At 38.6% G+C, this 13,417-nt stretch overlaps 2 protein-coding genes across 4 annotated transcripts in view; both read left to right on the top strand.

Annotated features, from left to right (window-relative positions):
* Window positions 1–3,442, top strand: part of zgc:158659 (uncharacterized protein LOC791141 homolog) — a 29,357-nt gene extending 25,915 nt beyond the window's left edge. For 2 of the 3 annotated variants that reach the window (XM_068712996.1, XM_068712994.1), the window contains one exon: window positions 529–3,442. In XM_068712996.1, coding sequence (XP_068569097.1) covers window positions 529–653 — 125 coding nt within the window. In that variant the 3' untranslated portion in view covers window positions 654–3,442. Of the gene's footprint in view, window positions 1–108; window positions 236–528 lie in introns of those variants that run through there. The other variant, XM_068712995.1, reaches the window with a different exon arrangement.
* A 2,301-nt stretch (window positions 3,443–5,743) lies between these two features.
* Window positions 5,744–11,009, top strand: eif4e2rs1 (eukaryotic translation initiation factor 4E family member 2 related sequence 1). Its single transcript, XM_068712993.1, has 7 exons — window positions 5,744–6,016; window positions 6,417–6,507; window positions 6,954–7,088; window positions 7,256–7,360; window positions 8,729–8,881; window positions 9,102–9,238; window positions 10,914–11,009. Exons 1-7 carry the CDS (start codon window positions 6,000–6,002, stop codon window positions 10,951–10,953), a joined length of 678 nt encoding a protein of 225 aa, XP_068569094.1. The 5' UTR covers window positions 5,744–5,999; the 3' UTR covers window positions 10,954–11,009.
* The last annotated feature ends 2,408 nt before the right edge of the window (window positions 11,010–13,417 follow it).

Here is a 13,417-nt window from a genome sequence, read left to right as displayed (position 1 = left end):
CCTTTGAATGAATTCTCCTTCACATCTTTGAGGTGAAGGGTCAGTAAAAGACATTATGACGTCATCATCTGTTCTGTTTTCATCTCACTAACTGTGATGTCATTTCAGATCCTGAAGTCATCTCGTTCATTTCACCTGGTTTTACCTTCACGCCTCCTAACCTGCTTCTTCCCTCATCAGTCCCTCAGTATTTATATCATTTATATTATTGTATATAGATATTCATCTATCTATATTTAGATATATTTATCTTGTGTCATTCACTTTGTTTTTAAAAACAAAAACAATCTTAGATGAAATACAAAGAAAAGTAAACTATTAAAAAAAGTATTTCAAGATGAAAACGAGACGAAAGAAAAAGAAGTAAACTTTGAGTACAATGTTTGTGGTGAGCTCAAAGTTGATCAAAGGTAAGTTGAACAAGTGACATCGCTTGAATTTCTTCTACAGAAAAAAAGTCACAAAGAATATGTCTCACCTTCTCATTGTCTGTTTGTCTGTTTGTCTGTCTACCTGTCTGTCTCTCAGAGAAGAGCCAGCAGGAAGCATTGGAATATTTCACCAAACAGATGAACGACGCTCATCACGGAGGATGGAGCACCAAGATGGACTGGATCTTCCACACCATCAGACACATGCCCAACGAACACTAACATATACATACATTTATATATAACATACATGTATAACACAAACACACCATCAGACACATGCCCAACGAATACTAACATATACATACATTTATATAACACATACATGTATAACACAAACACACCATCAGACACATTCCCAACCAACACTAACATATACATACATTTATATATAACACATACATGTATAACACAAACACACCATCAGACACATTCCCAACGAATACTAACATATACATACATTTATATATAACACATACATGTATAACACAAACACACCATCAGACACATGCCCAACGAACACTAACATATACATACATTTATATATAACACATACATATACAACACAAACACACCATCAGACACATGCCCAACCAACACTAACATATACATACATTTATATATAACATACATGTATAACACAAACACACCATCAGACACATGCCCAACGAACACTAACATATACAAACATTTATATATAACACATACATATACAACACAAACACACCATCAGACACATGCCCAACGAATACTAACATATACATACATTTATATATAACATACATGTATAACACAAACACACCATCAGACACATTCCCAACCAACACTAACATATACATACATTTATATATAACACATACATGTATAACACAAACACACCATCAGACACATGCCCAACGAATACTAACATATACATACATTTATATATAACACATACATATACAACACAAACACACCATCAGACACATGCCCAACCAACACTAACATATACATACATTTATATATAACACATACATATACAACACAAACACACCATCAGACACATGCCCAACCAACACTAACATATACATACATTTATATATAACACATACATATACAACACAAACACACCATCAGACACATGCCCAACCAACACTAACATATACATACATTTATACATAACACATACATATACAGTTTATAACACATACATATATAACACACACACACACACACACCATCAGACATATGTATATATACATATATATATATATACTTATATGTATATTTATGTGTACAACACATAAACACACACACACACACACACACACTACGCTGCGTATCTACTGCACTACTGTGAGGATGACTATGATGAAGGTGTCTGACTGTTGGTATCATGACATCATGTAGGTGGGCTGGTTGTCATAACAACATGAAACTCAGGGTCACAGGTCAGAGCCAAAGGCATGCTGGGAAAAGACAATGATGATGTCATAACTGTCTTCCAGTGGAGTCTAGAGTTAGCCTGTTAGCTCTGCTAGCTGCTCCAAGTACAGACTGAGCCTTTAAAAAGAGCGTAGCATTTGAATCAAACCTTATTGAGTAGCAGCTGTAACTTTATAAACTGAACCAGCAAAGTGAACACTGTGGTCACTGTGAGAGCAATAAAACCTCCAATAACTGATCAACACTTTGATTATGACAATCAGGAGTTGTGACCAGCTGTGGGAAGACTCATGATAGTGAGATCAGACCAAAGTAAACAATCATGTTTCTGTGAACACGACGAGTTTAAAACTTTATCAGATTTATGATGAAAAAGTTCAGATTATCAGAAAATGTCTGTGATTCAAACCATTGTGATAACATGGCTTTTTCTACAGTAATATTACAATATATCATTTGTTTTCTCTCTTATGACCTTTTTTGATGAAGTATTAGGACTTTCTTGTCATAACATTTCAACTTTACTCTTTCCTTTTATTTACTTTGTCCTTTTAGAACTCCTTTCCTAGTTTAATTTATTTTCCCAGTAGAATCTCAGCTTTATTTTGACTTTTGTTGTTTTCCTTTCCAGTGGCCCTAATACTTAATCATTTAAAGTCTCCTTTGCACTGATAGATTGATTATAAATGTAAAGTCAACGGTTAACAGACTCAAGTCTGATGTGAACTCTGGACGTTTAAATTATTTTTAAATTTGAAAGTGTTCTAGTGTGATTTTTTTCCCTGAATTGATCTGATTTCCACTTCCTCAACATATCATGTTTAATCAGGGCTCAAAGTGTTATCATGACAATCTGAACCAATCAGCTGCTCGTTAGCTGTTAGCTGAATCAGGTCTTTAGCCTCGAGTGCACTCTATCGAATGAATCGTGCTAGGCTAGTTGTTAGCCTGTTAGCACTCTAATCCATTATTAGTTAGCTTAGCTGTTGCACAGGATAAATGAATGGTGGGAAGTTTAGCTAGTGTAGCATAGCATAGCATCAGTGGACGCTCCACCAGGGGGTGGGGCCAGACGGGTAAAAGAGTTACGATGTAATATGAACGTTTGTGTTTGTTTCTGCTCAGGTCAGAGGTTAGTCTAAGCCCCGCCCACACATCAGTAACTATGACCTGATTCATGACATCATCGATAGGGCTGGTTACCATAATGTCTGAATATGTGAGCAACAATATGTGTGTGTTTTCCATGTGATAAATATTATCGATTGATATTTAAACTGATGTAGTAAACAGTTTCTTGTGAACATTATTGATTCAAACCTCCACCGTCTCTCACGATGTATTGAGGATTCAGAGCCGACGCCCACAGACAACAGGTTCTGCCAATCAGAGGGCTCGTACAGTCCTCACGACCATATATGGTGTTAAAGAACTGTTTTTAAACTGAACTTTACAATGAGGCACCTCGGGGGCGGTGCCTGTCGTGTGACATCACACTGCAGGATCCAGGTGTGACACAAGATGCACTTATTGATCTCTGACTTTCATGGATCATCATGTCATTTCAAAATAAAAGCTCAACTGGTGTTCTGTGTGGTTGGTGACCTTCAGTAAAGACTCACCTGTGACAGGTGTACAGCAGCATGATGACGTAGTAAGTCCTAGTTGAATGAATACAGTAACTCTATGTAACAGTGTGTGACAGTAGCTGTGTCTCAATTCAGGGGCTGCATCCTTCGGAGAACCCAGCCTTCGCGGTCTACGTCGGCCGCGTCCTTTGAGGACCGCGAAGGCTGGACCGTGTGGTCTCCGAAATGAGACGGCCTACGCTCCAGAGGACTTTCTGTTTGCGTCACCAGCTGTTCCAGCCCCCCCCCCCCCCCCCCCCCCTTGCTGCTCCATCGCAGAATCCCCGCTCAGCAGTATTATATCTATTTCAAATATATATATATACACACACACACAAATACATTAAACTAAAACCTTTTCAGTATATATACTGTAAAGGTTTTAGATTAGTGTTTTTAATCAGTTTTTTAATCATATATTCAATAACTCATTCATAGTTTTTTCATATTATTTTTCTAAATTAATAATCAGTTACTATATTAAATAAATCATTTTCAATCAGTTATAGTTCTTGTAATTAAAACAATGTATTTATCAATAACTTTATTTTATTTCATTCACACATACATATATATTTACATATACACATATATATTGCAATCTTAAAGCAGAGGAAATCAATCAAGACAGTTAACATTAACAACAGCAGCAAAACAAATGTCAGCAAAAATGTTTATTAACTTGCATTAACACATATGCACATACATTATATGTTTTATATAAATCCCCCCTCCCTGCAGGCACATTTTCTCCAAAATTGTCCAAATCACATTGAGAAAATGATGAAAAGTTAAACAGTTATCAATTAAGTTAACACAAGGATGCAAACCTAGAAGATTGACACATTTTACACAGCAGAATATACATAAATACACAGAAACCATTTACATGGATGTCTTATTTCAATTTAAATAAATAAAAGAAAAAGGTGCCATAACTGTCATCTGTGTGACAGTAACAATAACACATCAGAAGGATCTACTGGTTGTGTTATTAGTGAAGGCTTTGTACAGGATGAGAGATAATGTAAATGTACAGGATGGTCAAATGTAGATATTACAAATGGACGAATGTCTTAATTCAAAGTCATGGTTGCTGGATGTTTGTCCGTCGTTCTCCCCCTCAGCTCCTGGCTTCCTGTAACAAAACAAGAACAGAATTTAAAAAAATACTCAAATTCAGTGTATTCGTGTAATTAATCTCAACGTTTGTAACGTAACCGGATTTAAAGTGATATCTCAGGTTGATAACCGGTCTACCTGAGCTCACGTTGGTCCGTTAATATGAAGTATAAATCATCTGTAAAATCGTCACAATCTCAGTAAGATATCAGTGAACCTCTGAGGTTTGAAAGTGAAGTTATTAAAAGTTATTAAAAGTTACGTTACAAACTACGGTCGGATGCAGGCAGACGAGCTGGTAATAGCGCAGCGGCTAACGCTAGTTAGCTCGTCAGTTACGAACTTCACGAAACTTAACCGATCATTTTAACACACGTGTGATGTTATAAGGTCTCTTATTTAGCTTTAACGTTAGTATCGGTGACATTCTAGTGAGTTGAAACCCAATACTTACATTTAAAAGTGAATCCTGCCGTTTCTCCAGCTCTCGCATCAATCGCAGCCATGTTGGTTCAAATAAAATCTTCATCGGCACGCAATGCATCTCGGGATATGCTGGGCCGCGAAGGATACATCAGATGTGTCCTCCAAATTTGGGACCTGAAGGCTGCATTCGTCGGCTGCATTTGAAGGAGTCTTCAACAAACTAGCGAAATGGGACGGTCTAGTCGCAGCGCTGTGACGCAACCGGTCTACGAATGCAGCCTTCGAAGGATGCAGCCCCTGAATTGAGACACAGCTAGTGTGTGTGAGACAGTGTGTAACTGTGTGACTGTGACTGTGACAGTGTGTAACAGTGTGACAGTGTAACAGTGTGTGACAGTGTGTCTGTGTGTGACAGTGTGTAACTGTGTGACAGTGGTGTGTGACAGTGTGTGTGTGTGTGTGTAACAGTGTGTGACAGTGTATGTGACAGTGGTGTGTAACTGTGTGTAACAGTGGTGACAAAGACGAGCTGCAGAAGAAATGCATAATGGGAAACGACTCATTGGGAGCTTTTAACTTTCCAATTGGCTCCATACACACACACACACACACACACACACACACACACACACACACACACACACACACACACACACACACACACACACACACGACTCTGGGGCTGTCATAGTCATTTTAAAGTGTTAAACTATTGAGTCATAAAGTTTAATCTGATTCACGTGCTCTTATGTGAAGTGTTGAAATTCTTTTTGGTTTCGTTTGAAAAAGAGTTTTCCTCTAAATTGTCCCTTCTCCCCTCCCGTCCACTGATCCCACACATGCGTACTGACCAAAACCGTGAACAAATGAGCCGCAGATACACGAGGAGACAGGAAGAGGACAATAAAGTGATATAATAAATTAAATAAAAGAGGGAATAAAGAGAAGAGAGTCTGACGGAGGAGGGATGAACCAGCTGGAGCGGTAAGACTCACATTCAGCCGGTAAATAACCGGTAAATATCCGGTACGAACCGGAGCTAACAGTTAGCATCAGATGGTCGAGTCTCTGTGTTAATGACATAACGTTAGAACGACAGGTACACGTGTGCGGTGACTTTGTTGTTGTTTACAGCTGTTTGTTATTTAATGTCAATAAATCCGATCTGATCAGGTTATCGCTCATCAGAGAGAGTCTGTATACAACAGGTGTGTTCAGAGATAACTAACAGGTGTGTTCTACCTGTTCTACCTGTTAGGATCTATAGATCGTATAGAGCCACTTCCTGTTAAACATTCAAACCAGTTGTGATTAGTGCTCGTGAGACCCTGAACTTTACTTTAGCATGTTAGCTTGTGATGCTAACAGACTGTTTGTGTTTCAGTTCAAGAGACGAGGAGGACCAGGACGAGACAGAGTGCCACCATGACAACAGTGACGGGACCAACAACAACAACAACAACAACCGACGCAAGGTGAGACGAGCTACTAACCTGTCTGTCTCTCTGTACACACGGTGTGTCCAGGTGTAGGTGAACATGAACCTGTCTGTCTCTCTGTACACACGGTGTGTCCAGGTGTAGGGGAACATGAACCTGTCTGTCTCTCTGTACAGACGGTGTGTTCAGGTGTAGGTGAACATGAACCTGTCTGTCTCTCTGTACAGACGGTGTGTCCAGGTGTAGGTGAACATGAACCTGTCTGTCTCTCTGTACAGACGGTGTGTCCAGGTGTAGGTGAACATGAACCTGTCTGTCTCTCTGTACAGACGGTGTGGCCAGGTGTAGCTGATCATTAACCTGTCTGTCTCTCTGTACAGACGGTGTGTCCAGGTGTAGGTGAACATGAACCTGTCTGTCTCTCTGTACAGACGGTGTGTCCAGGTGTAGGTGAACATGAACCTGTCTGTCTCTCTGTACAGACGGTGTGTCCAGGTGTAGGTGAACATCCCCTCCAGTATAACTACACCTTCTGGTACAGCAGAAGAACTCCGAGTCGTCCTGCAAGTTCTCAGAGTTATGAACAAAACATCAGACAGATCGGCAGCGTTGCATCGGTACAACACTCACACACAGAAAGACACGTTTAATCCAACAGTAGATTAACTGGTTAATTCATGAGAGAATGAATTGTTGATATGATTAAGGCTTTTTAACTGTGTGTGTGTGTGTGTGTGTGTGTGTGTGTGTGTGTGTGTGTGTGTGTGTGTGTGTGTGTGTTCAGGTGGAGCAGTTCTGGAGGTTTTACAGTCACCTGGTGAGACCAGGTGATCTGAGTGGACACAGTGACTTCCACCTGTTCAAGGAGGGAATCAAACCCATGTGGGAGGTACTTTATACTATGAAATACTTCAGTTATACTGTGAGAAATACTTCAGTTATACAATGAAATACTTCAGTTATACTGTGAAATACTTCAGTTATACAATGAAATACTTCAGTTATACTGTGAAATACTTCAGTTATACTATGAAATACTTTAGTTATATTATTAAATACTGCAGTATTACTGTTAAAATACTGTTGTTACATGTAGTTATACTGCAGTATTACTGTTAAAATACTGTTATTACATGTAGTTATACTGCAGTAAGTCTGTGTGAAAATACTCTACTTAAACTGCAATAATACTGTTACCATATTGTAGTAATACTGGTGTAATACTTTTTGCTTTAATATTGTGGTTAGTTTGCTGTTTTGTATATTGTACTTCTACTCTTGATATACAGTAGTTAAACTTCAAATGTATATGTATGTATGTGGTAATACATTGTAGTTAAACCAGAAGTATATTGTGGTTAAACTATTTGTATATTGTAGTTATAATTTTTTTAAATCTTATTGTAATACTGTTAAAACCGTTAATATATTATACTTGTAATACTGTGTGGTTGTTTTTGTTCAGCTGTTAATATACTGTAGTTCAACTCTTAGTACATTGTTGTTGCACTGTTAAATTACACTTGATTATAGTTAATAAACTATATACTAGTTGAACTTAGTATTGTGTGGTAATACGGTGTATTTATTGTTGTCATGTTAAGATATTGTGGTTTTACTGATAATATATTGTATTTGTACTGTTAATATATACTGTTAGTTTATTGCAGTTATTGTATGTTATTATACTCTAGTTGTACTGTTAATATATTTTACTTCTCCTGTTAGTGTACTGTTACATACTGTCTCACCTGTCTCTCTCTCTCATCTGTCTCACCTGTCTCTCTCTCTCATCTGTCTCACCTGTCTCTCTCCCTCTCATCTGTCTCACCTGTCTCTCTCTCTCTCTCATCTGTCTCACCTGTCTCTCTCCCTCTCATCTGTCTCACCTGTCTCTCTCTCTCTCTCTCTCATCTGTCTCACCTGTCTCTCTCCCTCTCATCTGTCTCACCTGTCTCTCTCCCTCTCACCTGTCTCTCTCCCTCTCATCTGTCTCACCTGTCTCCCTCTCATCTGTCTCACCTGTCTCTCTCTCTCTCATCTGTCTCACCTGTCTCCCTCTCATCTGTCTCACCTGTCTCTCTCTCTCTAATCTGTCTCACCTGTCTCTCTCTCTCTCATCTGTCTCACCTGTCTCCCTCTCATCTGTCTCACCTGTCTCTCTCTCTCTCACCTGTCTCACCTGTCTCTCTCTCATCTGTCTCACCTGTCTCTCTCTCTCTCTCTCTCTCTCTCTCTCTCATCTGTCTCACCCCAGGATGATTCTAACCGCAGTGGGGGGAAGTGGATCATTCGTCTCCGTAAAGGTTTAGCCAGTCGATTCTGGGAGAACATCATACTGGCCATGATGGGAGAGCAATTCATGGTGGGAGAGGAGATCTGTGGAGCAGTGGTCTCCATACGCTTCCAGGTACTACTATACTGTAGTACTACGGCTACTGCAGTGATATTGTAGTACAAGTACACTGACACTCTGTGGCATGTTTCAGTCAACAGTGACATACAGGAACTGTAAAGAAAGTTTGATCCTTAAAAGTCTGAACTGGATCTGGTTCAAGAGTAACTAAGTAAATCTGAGAACCTGCCTGTCCACCCACTTCTCTTTCTACCTGTCTGTCTGTCTCTATCAGGAGGACATCTTGTCGATCTGGAACAGAACGTCCAACGACCAAACGACAACATCCAGAATCAGAGACACTCTCAGACGAGTTCTGAACCTTCCAGCCAACACCATCATGGAGTACAAGACCCACAATGACAGTCTCAGGTATTACTACTATGACTACTACTGTAGTACTACTGTAAAACACCATCATGGAGTACAAGACCCACAATGACAGTCTCAGGTATTACTACTATGACTACTACTGTAGTACTACTCTAAAACACCATCATGGAGTACAAGACCCACAACGACAGTCTCAGGTATTACTACTATGACTACTACTGTAGTACTACTGTAAAACACCATCATGGAGTACAAGACCCACAATGACAGTCTCAGGTATTACTACTATGACTACTACTGTAGTACTACTGTAAAACACCATCATGGAGTACAAGACCCACAATGACAGTCTCAGGTATTACTACTATGACTGCTACTGTAGTACCACTGTAAAACACCATCATGGAGTACAAGACCCACAATGACAGTCTCAGGTATTACTACTATGACTACTACTGTAGTACTACTGTAAAACACCATCATGGAGTACAAGACCCACAATGACAGTCTCAGGTATTACTACTATGACTACTACTGTAAAACACCATCATGGAGTACAAGACCCACAATGACAGTCTCAGGTATTACTACTATGACTACTACTGTAGTACTACTGTAAAACACCATCATGGAGTACAAGACCCACAATGACAGTCTCAGGTATTACTACAATGACTACTACTGTAGTACTACTGTAAAACACCATCATGGAGTACAAGACCCACAATGACAGTCTCAGGTATTACTACTATGACTACTACTGTAGTACTACTGTAAAACACCATCATGGAGTACAAGACCCACAATGACAGTCTCAGGTATTACTACTATGACTACTACTGTAAAACACCATCATGGAGTACAAGACCCACAATGACAGTCTCAGGTATTACTACTATGACTACTACTGTAAAACACCATCATGGAGTACAAGACCCACAATGACAGTCTCAGGTACTATTACTATGACTACTACTGTAGTTCTACTGTAAAACACCATCATGGAGTACAAGACCCACAATGACAGTCTCAGGTATTACTACTATGACTACTACTGTAGTACTACTGTAAAACACCATCATGGAGTACAAGACCCACAATGACAGTCTCAGGTACTATTACTACTACTGTAGTACTACTGTAAAACACCATCATGGAGTACAAAGACCCACAACGACAGTCTCAGGTACTATTACTATGACTACTACTGTAGTACTACTGTAAAACACCATCATGGAGTTAGATGTTGTATTTTGATGGAGTTCAGAAATAATGCTACAGTTTTAAATGTGAACTTCACAGTAATGTTCACAACTAGCTGAAGTAACGTTGTGTTTTCATGTGTCTTTTTGAAAAGTAAGAGGTAAAGCTTTACACTCATGAGCAAGGCAGCACTGCCCTCTGCTGGACAAAGGAAGCATGTGCAGGATTGTCTTCATGTTTCATGGTGAAACTGATTGTTAACCTTAAACGTTGTTCTATTAAAGCTCAAACTTTAACTGTTAACTGCAAAGTTTAAAATGGCCTCTTCTCGCGCCAGAGAACACATTTTAATGTGTTTTCAAGCTTCAAAAAACGACTTCCTTTTTCATGCCGACTAATACATCACCACGGCAACGGCGTTCCTAATTTGAGGTGGATCTGGAACTGAAGAACCAGTTTCACAAGTGAAAACCTGATCCGGACTTCAACGTACTCGTTCTGTGTGTTTCAGGGACAACTCGAGCTTCAGAAACACGAAGATTTCTCTCTGAAGAAGAACGTCACTCTTGTCCAATCAGGAGGCAGATGGTTTACACTCTGCTCTGGGGCAGGGGGAAGGGGGGGGGGGGGGGGGTTTGGTTGGTTTTGTGTGTGTGTGTGTGTGTGTGTGTGTGTGTGTTCACTGTGGACCAATAAACTGACAGAACTGAGGTCGTGTCCCTGTTTTCTTGTGATCAGCAGCATCTTCAAACTGTACAGTGACACATTTAAACTGTACAGTGACACCTTTGTACAGTGACACATTTAAACTGTACAGTGACACCTTTGTACAGTGACACATTTAAACTGTACAGTGACACATTTAAACTGTACAGTGACACCTTTGTACAGTGACACCTTTAAACTGTACAGTGACACATTTAAACTACAGTGACACCTTTAAACTGTACAGTGACACATTTAAACTACAGTGACACATTTAAACTACAGTGACACATTTAAACTGTACAGTGACACATTTAAACTGTACAGTGACACCTTTGTACAGTGACACCAGTACAAACCATTTCAACCAGTGAGTGGTGCTCAAAGCCTGCACACTTTGATCAAACAGGATGTAGTTATTTTGGGTGTTTTATTTGTTCCAATAAAATTTAATTTTCTGTTAATTTCTCATTTAGTCTTTTCCCATCTTATGAAAGATTTTAAGTGATGTGACAATGGAAAATACAAAGTAGATCTACTTTTTATTAAGTGTTCAAAATACACCAATGAAGTCTGAAGTTCTGAAGTTACAAAAGTAATTATATTCAGGAATAACAAAAACAAGGATAAATTCCATTTCTGCTCTCTGGTGGTTGAAAAGGTCCTCACACCTTTTACTCAACATTTAACAGAACACGTTGCACTAAACCAGGGGTTCTTAACCTTTTTCACCTCGGGGCCCAACTTTTGAAGTACAAAGTGGCCCGGGGCCCATTCAAGTATGTATTGGTTTAACTAATTGATCTCACTCATTGTTTGATTTGTATTCAATCACTAAATCAAATTCACTTACAGTTTAACAAGCAAAAACCTTGTTAAATAAATGACATGATACAATGTGATCATCACATTTATTTATCATGTGTATGTAAACCTGCATACATCAAGACACCCAACAGGCTAACAATTCATGGAACAAATCAAGGTAATACAAGAACAAATGTAAAGGCTCAAATCAGGCTTATTAACACAAAAATAACTAATAATTAGGTTTTACTACAGAAAAAAAGGAGGGACTCAAAAAAACTGAGAAAAAAAATGGAAATTTGATAAATATGTGGTAATAAAATACATTCAAAATAATAAGTTTCAAATTACATAAACTGTAAATAGAATTTAAATAAAGTGCAAATGAAAATATAGCCTTATAATCTGTGAATTATATGCTTCAGCAGTCTTCATTTTTGCATGGCAGAAGCAGAAGTTGTTCTTCATATCTGTGACAAATGAACAATAACAGTCACAACAGTCCACACACTGGGCTCTCTCTGCCTCGTTATCTCCGTTCACAAAGCTGTACTTGAAGTCAGGATTGTAAATTTAGACTTTTCGGGGGGTTTGGCACCACTTTCGTCTTCATTTTTTTGTTTTAAATTAGTGCTGGGCAACGATTACAATTTTTAATCACATTATTTTTTGCAATTAATCGCATTGTTATGCGCAATGTTAAATAATGAATTCAAAAGTAGTGTATTGTGCACTTTTATTTTAAAAGTACTGCTATATGAACAAAAGTACAATAACATTTGGTTTGACACTTTAAACAGATCAGGTTCTTTTTAACAGCAGTATTTTTTACACAGTATGAGTTAAAATACAGTTATAATGATTCTGATAATAGATATTCAGCCGGTGTTCACTACTTTATTTTCATCTGTGTAATAGATGCAATTTGAAATATACACCTTGAAAACTGCAAACCTATCTGTCATGTTTTTTATGTTTGTTAAATTCTCAGTAGGATAACTACATGATATGCTTATTATACATGTTCCAAACAAAACAACTTTAAAAAATCTAAAAAAAATAATTTAAATGAATCATTTATTTTTTGCTTTTTTTGGTCAGACACATATGCAACGCTGAGTACCGTGTAATATGTGTGGTATTAGTTATAAATGTACGTTGGTACATAGAGGGTGATAAGAAGCGGCTAGCTGAGTGTCTTCTTCTGCTTATTGGAGCTTGTTAAACAACTGACTGATGCATTACCGCCACCAAGTGGTGGGAAGCTATATTGTAACTGAGCGTCTCATGGATAACAGTAATATCTCTGGTGTCTTCAATTGATAACCTATGCGGTCCCGCGGCCCTTGTGGCCCACAGGTGCAAAACTGAAAGTGTTTGCAGCCCCATGGTTAAGAATCACTGCGCTAAAGTACACTTCATATGTGATCTCTTCACGTAGAAACAAAACAAATTACCTCCAACTAAAAGCAACTTTATACGGTGTATGTGTTCTCTTTGGTT

The sequence above is a fragment of the Cebidichthys violaceus genome, unplaced genomic scaffold, assembly GCF_023349555.1.
Source record: "Cebidichthys violaceus isolate CVI_PGR_0920_01 unplaced genomic scaffold, fCebVio1.0.p SCAF_19, whole genome shotgun sequence".
NCBI classification, from domain to species: domain Eukaryota; kingdom Metazoa; phylum Chordata; class Actinopteri; order Perciformes; family Stichaeidae; genus Cebidichthys; species Cebidichthys violaceus.
This window is presented reverse-complemented; position numbering and strand designations above follow the sequence as displayed.

Excerpts from the sequence above, each read along its gene's own strand:
- eif4e2rs1 (XM_068712993.1), top strand. Across the intron at positions 7,089-7,255 it reads AGATCGGCAGCGTTGCATCG|GTGGAGCAGTTCTGGAGGTT; the intron begins GTACAACACTCA and ends GTGTGTGTTCAG. Across the intron at positions 8,882-9,101 it reads TGGTCTCCATACGCTTCCAG|GAGGACATCTTGTCGATCTG; the intron begins GTACTACTATAC and ends TGTCTCTATCAG.